We start from the raw sequence: 11,435 nt of genomic DNA, 5'->3' as shown, positions 1-11,435 counted from the left end.
ACTAAATTCAGATTAAATTCACTTTACGAATTATTTATTGTGAATAATCAAAATGTAATTTAACACAGTTAATCTAAATTTGGATTCACTCTACTTTAACTTTGCATTATTTACATTATAAATATTCATGATGCATTTTACAAGTTACACATTTGATAACAGAACTTACTTTAAATTTATTTGCATTTTACATTGCAAATGATCCAAATCTGATGTAATAACCCAGTTCATCAGAGTTTGGATTGACTTTTCTTTGCGTCATTCAGACTCTAATATAATGAAGTATTTATGTTCTGAACATGTTCACTTATGTTACAAATTACAGGAATCAAGTTTGAATTGTTTTGATGTGAAGCTGAAGGAATCTGAATCATGAAGTCAACTGAATCATGATTTAATTTAGACTGAATTTGATTTATTTATGTTACGGTGTATATATTTTACTGTACATGTTACCTACGCAGGATCAAGTAATCCAGTTAAACTGATTTTAGATTGGATAGGCTTGAAGTGAATCCTTTTCAGACTTCATCCAGACTAACAGAATCCAGTTTATCTGAGTTCACATTGAGTTCACTTTAGCTGCGCATCATTCCAACTATACCTACTCATACTCGTATTCAAACGCAAGGTACATAAGATGGAGAAATCAATATTAATTATGGTGACCTTGAATTCAGTGTAAGCAAGTTTTATTGTGAGTGATGAAAAGATAAAGTAATTGAAGTGGAATTCAAATGATACTTTATATAGCAAAGGTTGTTCAATTTGAAAACAGAATAACAAAACCATGCTCTGCTTACAGTAATGTTGAACGTTTTCATAAATTGATTTATTCATTTGTTAATTAATTTAATCATATCATTTATACATTCTTGTAGAATTTGTTTGGCCCTGAGTTTGTGAGGATGAGCAGCGAGCCAACTGTGGTATTAACCGTGCCTTCATCAATAATGGTAAGACAGCTACATGGCTTTGCTTTATACTGTTACATATTAGTGTGTATACAGTATGCATGGACTTTTCTGCATGTTTTGACAGAACAAGCGTGGGAAGGTGGAGGAGAGTCAGAGGAAGGTTGGGGTGGTCTTACTGAATGGTCAGAAGCTGGAGCTGTGCTGTGATGTGAAGGCGGTCTGCAAGGATGTTTTGGACATGGTCGTAGCTCATATTGGATTAGTGGAACACCATCTCTTCAGCCTCGCCTACCTTAAAGGTGCATTAAACATCTTCCTTTAACATGACATGAAAAAAAAAAAAACATAAACTATAATTTGAGCAATTCATCTGGACAATCTGTTGTTGGCAACTGAAAAAAAACTCATGAATGTGCTTATATTGCTCTTTCACTCCTCTTAGTATAACCTCAAATAGGACTAAGCTGTAACCTTGAAAAATATAACAGATCAGAACAGATGTATCACAATATAGAACAATTTCTGTAAATTAAATTTTTTTTAAATAAAAAAAAAAAAAATATATATATATATATATATATATATATATATATATATATATATATATATATATATATATTTTTTTTTTTTTTTTTTTATTATTATTATTTATTTATTTATTTATTTATTTATTTATTTTATTATTTTTTTTTGAATATTTTTTTATTTTTGAAAAGAATTTTAAAGCATATACCAGAAATCTACTCATTCATATGTGATCATGTTTCTCAATTTACCTAGCATTTCAGGGCAAACGTTTGATTAAAAATGTAGTAATATTAATATAATATAAAACACTTTAAAATAAATAAATGATTACAGGTCCAACATAAAAATAACACATTTTAAATATCACTAAATAAAATGCAAAATGCAAACGTTGTGCTTTCAAGATGACAATTTTCTCATGATGCTGTAATATTGTGCTTATATAAACTATGAAAAAGTATTGCCGTAAACAATGTATTTTGTTGCACCATGAAATAAAAAATAGAGCATAATATGTATAGACTTTTTATTTTTTCCATACTACATATATAGTCATATTGCACAGCCATAATTGTTAGAGAATTTAAATTAAAATGAGGAACCTTTACGAAAACATCAGGGCCATTTAAATGCACATCTGAACCATATCCAATTCCATTCCTATACTGCCTCCTTTCATTTTTCGTGTGCCGTTCAATCTGATAAAAAAAAACAACAACTAAATATCTTTGTAAGAGAGGTCGTTTCCTACACTATTTTGTTCATTCATTCATTCATCATTCATTTTCAACCGCTTTTCCGGGGCCGGGTTGCGGAGGCAGCAGTCTTAGGAGAGAATCCCAGACTTCCCTCTCCCCAGACACTTCCTCCAGCTCCTCTGTGGGGATCCCGAAGCATACCCAGGCTCAGCTCCTTCTTTACCACAACGAACCGGTACATTGACTGCATTAATGCTGCTGCTGCACCAATCCTCCTGTCAATCTCACGTTCCATCCTTCCCTCACTCATGAACAAAACCCCAAGGTACTTGAACTCCTTCACCTGGGGTAAGGACTTTACTCCAACCTGGAGATGGCAAACCACCTTATTCCAGTGGAGTACCATGGCCTTGGAGGTGTGGATTCTCATCCCAGCCGCCCCTGAGACGCCCCTTAACAGCACCTCTGACCCCATACTCCCACAGCACCCTCCACGGAATGCCACGAGGGACATGGTCGAATGCCTTCTCCAAGTCAACAAAACACATGTGGACTGGTTGGGCATATTCCCATAAACCCTCGAGCACCCTGGTGAGGGTATAGAGCAGGTCCAGTGTACCTAGGCCTGGACCAAACAGCATTGTTCCTCCTGAATCCTTGGTTCAATGGTTGAACCTAGAACACTATTTTGTGTCTTTCTTATTTTTATTATTATTATTATTATTATTTTATTATTATTTTAATTTTTTCTTTGTTTGTTAAGACTAAATGAAAGCGGCATGCTGCATTGATTTATTTCTCATCAAACCTCCTTCAGTTAATTTCCTCTTTTTCAAATAATATTTAGGAAATGACCTGTTCGTGTACACTCTGAAATTTGATTAGGAAGTATTTAAATATGACAGAATAAATTATTTTGTTGTACTTCATGACTAACGAACACGGCTGCCTTGTCTCCACAGAACATCCATTAAATCCTCCGACTCATTTTTAAAAATGCAAATCAAACCTTGTTATGATTTATCATAACTTGTTATGCTGCATGCAACTCCTTTAGAGTGATCTGTTTATTTTTTATTCTTTCTCCTTTTTCTAGATGACGAGTTCTTCTTTGTTGAATCTGATGCCAAACTTTCAAAAGTAGCACCTGATGGTTGGAAGGACGACCCTAAGAAAAAGAAAACGGATGTCATTTTTAATCTCTTTCTGCGGATCAAGTTCTTTCAGGACGACGTCAGTTTGATACAGTAAGAGCTGTCTGGAGGTTTCAAATTAATGCAATAAAACAATACATTTTAGTCGTTATTGTTGAAAGAATTTCACCACGGTTGTATTTATTGTTTGTTGTTACAGTTGTAAGTACATGTTTTATATTATATTATATTATATTATATTATATTATATTATATTATATTATATTATATTATATTATATTATATTATATTATATTATATGTTTTTATTATATTACATTATATTATATGATGTTATATTTTTATTATATTATATTATATTATATTTTATTATTTTATATTTTATTATATTACATTATATTATATTATATTTTTATTATATTATGCAATTAAACTTGGATTTATTAATGCAATGTAATGCTGAAAGTAATTGTGTCAAATGGGCAATCCGAAATTATACCTATGTGAATTTATTTGCATGCAAATGGTTGAATCTATGCACCAATAAATGCGTTTTCTAGTAATTCAAATGAATATTGTTTTCTTTTAGACACACGATGACCAAACACCAGTACTACTTGCAGCTGCGGAAGGATATTCTAGAGGAGCGGGTTCGCTGTGACCTTGAAAATGCCATGATTTTGGCATCTTTGGCTCTGCAGGCCGAGTTTGGGGACTATCAGACTGAGGTACAAATGACATTGAAATATTGTGCCTTTTTCTTTGATTGATTTTGCTTTTTAGTTTCTTTTAGTATTGTTTTTTTTATTTTTTTTAGTTTATTTTCATTTTTGTTTAGTTTTTTCGTGTTTTAGTTGGTTTTAGTTTTAGTTTTGTTTGTTTTTGTTTTTAGTTTATTTTAATTTGTGTGTTTTTGCTTTTTCGTTTCTTTTAGTTTTTTTTTTTTTGTATTGTCCTTTTATTTTAATATGTTCAATGTGTGTTTACCGTGTAATTTTCTGATTTTGTTTTTGAAATATCACTGTGACAGTAAAAAACGCCTTACATTATGCATTATTTATTTTTATTTGTATTCAATTTCAGTTTGTAATGTACATTTTTAGTAACATAAGTTTGTATTAAATATTTTATTTATTTTATTTTATTTACTTATTATTTTTTCTTATTTATTTAAAATGTATTTATTTAATTTTAAATGTAAGTTTTTTTTATTAACTTTTTTTTAACAAATCTGGACTATGAGGAAGAGCTTTTCAATAAGATTATTAGAGTCAATCTTGACCATCTTACCTTAGTACATGTTTTCTCCATATTCCATCAGCTTCATGGAAAGACATATTTCCGGACAGAACACTACCTCCCTGCTCCAGTTCTAGACAAGATCGATCAGACCACCATTAAAGAAGAGCTACCCAAACTCCACAGCTCATACTACAACGCTTCAGAGCAGGAGGCCGAGCTGGAGTTCCTCAAGGTCAGGACTTAAACCAAACACATCAGTCCCATCACTAAATTCCTGATTGGCCAAAATTACAAAATTGACTCAAATAAAAGTAGATTGCTGCAGTCTGCTTCCCCTCAGATTCTCTTGATTAAAGCTTTTCAGATCTGAGCAGTTGCAAGATCTCCTCTATGTTAGATTTCAACTCAGCAGTTCGTCTTTGTAACTTCTCATGAAAAACATTTCCACAAGTCAAAGCTGAGCTGCTATATATCTCACTGCATACATTATAGTGTGTAACCAAACCTCATTTTTAAATAATCCAGCAAGTTATTCATAGTGCGTCACTAACTTAATTCATGACTGAATGAGTCTATTTGAATGAATACAAATAAACGATTCAGTGACAAAGACTTGGCGCCTCCCACTGGCAGTTTTTGTTTTTATTTAATGTATTGTTTAAAAGTTTTCATTCATTCATTCATTTTCCTTCGCCTTAGTCCCTAGTCTCTTTATTCATCAAGGGTCACCGCGGCGGAATGAACCGCCAACTTGTTCAGCATATGTTTTACACAGCAGATGCCCTTCCAGCTGCTACCCAGTACTGGGAAACATCCATACACACTCATCCACACTCATACATTATGGCCAATTAAGTTTATACAATTGATGTATAGTGCATGTCTTTGGGGGAAACTGGAGCACCCGGAGGAAACCAACGCAAACACAGCAGAACATGCAAACTCCACACAGAAACGCCAGTGCTAACCACTGAGCCACCATGTCACCCCATTTAAATGGTTTACACAATGTAATATATTCTACATTTTGGATTTAAATAAATATAAATGTAATATAAATACATATAGATTTTCATATTTAGAATAAATAAATGACATTTAAGACAGTTTTTCTTAGAATACATTACTTTGAGTACTATCACAAATAGAGTTGAGTTGACATTATTAGTACCCGTAGGTAGATTCTTTTTGTTTGGCATAAGCCCCGCCCTCCTTAGTTACTGTTGCTACGCCTGTCAAGCTTTCGTGCCTGGCAGCCTTTTATATGTGTGTGCGCCGTTGTCAGACATTGCCAGGGATATAATGTCATTTTTGGCGAACAGGTGAGATATCCGAGAAAGCCAGACAAAAAAGAACTGCAGTATGCATTAAAGGGGTATATTCACGACATAATAGGCAGCCGATTAGAGAATAATTCAATCAAAATTGAAGCTAGCTTAGCCTAGCTGTCTCATATACTGACCATTCAACAGATTAGCTCATGCTCAGCATGAGAGGTGAAATTTAAAAATAATCTAATAATAACAAATTAAACCGTGATTTCTCTATTTTTAGCCAAAAAGCCTGATAGATTAAGTGTTGTGGAAACGAGGAAACACGCATGGACAGTGCTTCTACATAGTTCATCCATAGAAAGAGCAGTCAGAAAGGGGAAATCGGTGGATTTGTGCTGAATATTAGCATCATTGACCCATAAAAATGTACAGTAAGTTACCTATTACTGTCACTATGTTTGTGTACTCTTTATAAATGACTGGAAAACAGCTGCGGGTAAAGTATATTGATCGTAAGTGCTCAGTTTGTGATTATACCTTGTTCTATTGATTTGTAATTTCAAATATCCGTAGATGGAAATAGTTCAGTAAAGTTAGCAACAGATTTGCAGATTAGTATTTTCCGGATCAATAACTCATGTCATTATGACCTATATTCGCTATTAGTATGACTATGGCGAAGGTTTAAACGGATCAGTGCTCATAATATCGAGCGAAAAAAAGAAAAAGACAGCTGTGAAACATAACCTGCTTTGTATTTTTGTAGGAAACACAGTTTAGATCTGTTTAGGGTAAGAGGTGTGTGAGTTATTCCCGTCAGTCTGTCACTGAATGTGTTAGGAATATCAAAACAAAACCAACTTAGCTCCGCTCCTTAAGTGCCCCTCACACAGCTTGATCCACGCTGGCATTTCTCCTCTTGGGTTTTTAGTTTTGAAAAAAGAAAAAATTCCACTATCCCGTCCAAACTTTAATGATACCGGGTATCCGATTTGCACAATCCATATGCACTCGCTCAAAAGCTTGACCGAGCCCCTGCGCGTAGCTACAGTTGCTTAGCCACGATTGGTGGGTGGCGGTTTTTGGGTGTGGCTTAGTGAAGGGTCAATTAAATCACACATATACATACCCACATATACATATAACAAAGTGCCTTATTAAAAGATTACAATTTTTCAGAGCAACAATAGATGATTTCTATTTAAAAAAAAAAAAATTGTTCTACTAAAAAGCATCTGAAACCTTCGATAGCACCTGAGAAATACAAATCTATGTGTAAATATGTAATTTATTGCTGTTGTAAAATGCTGTGAATGTTTGAAAATGCTTAAAGGGGACCTACTTTGCAAAAATGACTTTTATCAAGGGTTTAAACACAGTTGTGTTGCAACAGTGTGTGAATAGAGTCAGCATAGAATCAGCCTCTAATGGTAAATCTTAATAACTTTTTTAATTTTTATAATCACACTTGATAAACACTTTGATTTGACATTCTCTCTTTGTACATGTCATCGGAGGAGGAAAATCTCTCCCTCATCAGCATAGACAGCCCTGAGTGAGAAGCAGCCGTCTGCCATTAGAGCTTTCGCACCGTACCTGCAGCAGATAATGTCAGCGACTGAGAGGCGTTATAAATGTTAATTTTTAGGATGCTTTTAAATAAGAGGTCTGGGAGCATCTCTTTTGAATATACCAAAACAGCACATTTGGGATCAAAGCCTGAAAGAGGGAAGTTTCAGGGAGTTATAACAAAGTATTTGTTGGCTATTTAGAGCTTAAACTTTACATGCACACTCTAGGGACATCAGAGACTTATTTTACATCCTGTTAAAAATCGGCATCCCCTTTAAATGTGACTTCGTAAAAGGACTCTGTGTCGGTTATGTGCAGGTGTGCCAGAGACTGCCTGAATATGGAGTGCATTTCCACCGTGTGCTTCCAGAAAAGAGATCTCTGACTGGCATCATGCTGGGCATTTACTCAAAGGGTGTCCTCATCTTCGAGGTGTTAAATGGAAATCGAACCCCTGTGCTAAGGTTCCCCTGGAGGGATACTAAGAAGATCTCTTTCACGGTAAGATGTTTATGTTTGGTGGAAATCACAGTTCCTGGAAAAAGCCAGGGAGGCTGAGACTCACATGCAGGCCTTCGGTGTTTGCTATCATATGTTTTTTTTTTATTTTTATTTTTTTTATATATTGCAGAAAAAGAAGATTTGCTTGCAGAACACTTCAGACGGGATCAAACATCTGTTTCAGACGGACAGTCAGAAGACCTGCCAGTATCTACTGCAGCTGTGCTCGGCTCAGTACAAGTTCCACCTGCACATGAAAGCCAGACAGAACAACCAGGAACTGCAGGAGCTGGGTGAGAAATAATCAAAAACATGTTGGCACCAATAGGCTAGCAGACACAATGCACTCTGGTGATCACAGTGACCCAAGTTCAATTCCCGGCTTGAGGTCATTTGGCGAGCCTTCCCCTCTCTCTCTGCTCCCCACAATTTCTTATCAATACTCAGCACTCTCTTATCCATTAAAGGTTAAAAACCTATAACAAGTAATTAAAAAGGATTGACTTTTGGTTTATCCACTTTGGAGCAAGAAAATGATTTCAATAGTTTATATGTTGGAAAGAAAGCTGCAAACTGAGCAGCTTTCACACAATTCTGACTCAAACATTTTAAAAATGTATAGTTTCAGTATGTATTCATATCGGATAGATTTTCACAGATGAACAAGGCCTGAATCTGATTTGAGTTAATCGGAATCCATGTGATTTGTTGCTGCTTGCATCCACATGGACCATATCCGATCTGTGCCACATGACAGAAAAAATTCGGAATTGAGTCACTTGAACAGTGCAGTATAAATGCAGCCTTAATGCTGCTTGCAACATTGGTTTCACCATTTATAAGAATTGTTGAGCACAAAATCAGGATGTTATATTGACGTTTGAAAAATGATCTGATTCAGTCGTGAAGTCCTGCACTATATGATTTCGGTGCGTAATCTCATGAACAGAATATCTCAAAAGGACATCATAATTATTGCAATTACTCAACAAGTGCAGATAATGACCTTTTGGATTTAAAAAAATCTGATAAAACAGATTTAATTATGTAAAACACCAATTATAAATGGTCATAAACTGACAGACTTCCAAAAAAAAAAGCTGAATAAATTAAAGTTCCTGTCAAATGTGCATTGTTTTATTCAATGTTTGATGTAATCACAACGGAAAAATAAAGAGAGAGTAGGACATAGTGTAGCTCCTCCTCTTTTAAATAAACAGCCAATAGTGTTTTGTGTTTATCTCAACTCTGCCAGTGAGAGCCGCTGAGCTCAAGTGCATCTAATTTAAAGGGTCTTTAAGGAGCGGGGCATGTCAGATACTAGAGAGCATTTGATTGGTCAAGATTTGATGAGGTGACGTGACATAAATCATTGATTTATTTATGCGAAAGCGACAAACTGCAACCTTTTGATGTTTATATCGGTTTTACATCTTCTAAACGTGAATTTTGTCGTTTGTTTTGGAGCACACTAGCTAATAAATATCTGTAAAATTAACAAACTGACACTAACTTAAACACTATTTTATTTCACAGGACCTTTAAAAGTTAGACATAACCATGTACTGTTTTCATATGGAAATTTGGCAAGCTTATTTTCCAACATTAAGAGCAAAACATTAGAACCCACCCCAAGACCCTCTCTTTAAAGCGGTAGAAAGTGGACACAAGAATTAAAAAAACAGACATGAATTGAATCAAAATTAGTCTAAATATTGTAAAAATGGTTGTTCTATTGTTCTAAACACTTCTTTTACATGACCCTTACCATCTTTATTTTTTCTTTTACTTTCTCCTCTCAGAGAACTCTCCGCTGAGCAGTCTGCAGTACTCTGATGGGATGGGTGCAGTTAGTCTGTCCCCCAGCTCTGAGCCTGAACTCTACAAGAGGATGTCCTACTCAGAGATGTCCCTCAGTAAGAGCTCATCCAGTCGGGCCTCTGTCCCATCTGAACCGCCCTATCCAGGGTTCAGCAGCAGCTCCAACCCCAGGATGAAGAGCCGTTCCCATCATAACCTGGGCCAGCTGCCAGAGTCGCCAGAGCACAGGATGGTGCCATTCAGTAGCCAATCACAGAGCAGCATGGCCCGATCACAAGTGCTCGCGTCATCACATCAGCGTGCAAATTCAGACACGGGATCCATCGCTGTGGCCAGACAACAAGAAAGGTGATGCATGCATGTGTGTTTTTAGTAAACAGTTAGATGTTGCATCTTGTTTTATGTTTCGTGGCCTGTTGCACAGAACGAGTCAAACAAACTCCGGAGTATGTTTTGGCTTGACAAATCGAAACAAGTTCAACCTAGTAAAGTGGTTTCACAATGCTTGATACAAACTTTCTTTGTTGACTCAGTTTACCAAGAGTTTGTTATTGACTTTTGGAGTACATTGACTTCTTTTAGTAGCTCTGATGTGGTTTCTCTTTCGTCTTTACTAAGTTCTTGTGCTTATCTGCTGGTTCACAATATACCCGTCTCCTCCTTCTGGTTAAATCTAGTTCGTTATGTCTATACACTTCTGTTTTTCTCTCTAATTCTGCTGTATACTGTAAAAATATTTTGTGATTCATGTTTTTATGTTTCCTTATTTATTCATGCTTTTGATTTGCATAACGGGACCTTGATATTTCTTCCAACAAATTCTAACGTTGAAAAGTTAACCTTGAATAGATTAAATGAGCAATATCACACGAGTAGCAGTGTGATATGGCTGTATTAAATTTATTAAATGCCTCAAAAGAGGTGATTGTAAAAACCCCTTAGACCACTATGAGTGGATCTCAGAGAACAGTGTAATAGAAAAAGCAGAGGTAGTTCATGACTACTTTAATTAATAATCTAGGGTTAAAATCATGAATGCAGTATTGTTACTGTAAATCTGTATATTAAATATTTATTCCTTACACTGTTAATGCATGCATTCATTGGATCCCTTAACAAAAAAGTGATGTGCATAGCATTGTCCAGCCTATCCTGTGATTTATCCACATGATGAGAATAAATCATCTAACATGCTTCACACTACTTAATCCTAAAATGTGGTATGCTGATTTAACTGTGCTCTCTTTCACTTTGAGGAGAGCAGTTACAGCATATACATGCGCTTCAGATGATCAAATTCAGCACAGTTCTAATAGCAAAGAGTGTCAAAAACTCTATTTCCAAACTTTGAAGAGTTACTTCATCCAAAACATTGATTGTCACATTTTACCAACTCTACTTGTGTTCTTGAACATTACACGAATTGAACTTCTGTGTTTACTAGAATATATGTGCATTGTAAATCTGTCATCAGTCGAGCGGTCTAATCTAAATCAAAGTCTTGTGAAGAGACAAATACACATTAAATGGAGGGATAGAAATCTCTGGTTTCATAAAAAAAGAATTAAAAGAAACCTTGCAGTTAGAAACAGTATAGGAGGTAAGTAAGTTGGCTCGAGTGCCTTAGTGTCCCACCAGTGCTGATATACAGCCATATCGTACTGCTACAAGTGTAATATTTTATTTATACAACAGTTCGACGGCATAATCAAGTATATAAAAAAGAAAA

At 35.2% G+C, this 11,435-nt stretch overlaps 1 protein-coding gene across 12 annotated transcripts in view; it reads left to right on the top strand.

The window, feature by feature from the left end:
* ptpn13 (protein tyrosine phosphatase non-receptor type 13) overlaps positions 1-11,435 on the top strand; it is a 158,357-nt gene that overhangs the window by 87,768 nt on the left and 59,154 nt on the right. For all 12 annotated transcript variants that reach the window (NM_001089543.2, XM_087300008.1, XM_087300006.1 and 9 more), the window contains 8 exon segments: positions 882-956; positions 1,042-1,216; positions 3,240-3,390; positions 3,886-4,024; positions 4,618-4,770; positions 7,703-7,885; positions 8,016-8,178; positions 9,688-10,054. In NM_001089543.2, the coding sequence (NP_001083012.2) occupies positions 882-956; positions 1,042-1,216; positions 3,240-3,390; positions 3,886-4,024; positions 4,618-4,770; positions 7,703-7,885; positions 8,016-8,178; positions 9,688-10,054 (1,406 nt within the window).

Source organism: Danio rerio, chromosome 21 (genome assembly GCF_052040795.2).
Source record: "Danio rerio strain M-AB ecotype USA chromosome 21, GRCz13ab, whole genome shotgun sequence".
Taxonomy (NCBI): domain Eukaryota; kingdom Metazoa; phylum Chordata; class Actinopteri; order Cypriniformes; family Danionidae; genus Danio; species Danio rerio.
Note: the sequence above shows the minus strand (reverse complement) of the source record. Positions and strands in the feature narration are given on the sequence as shown.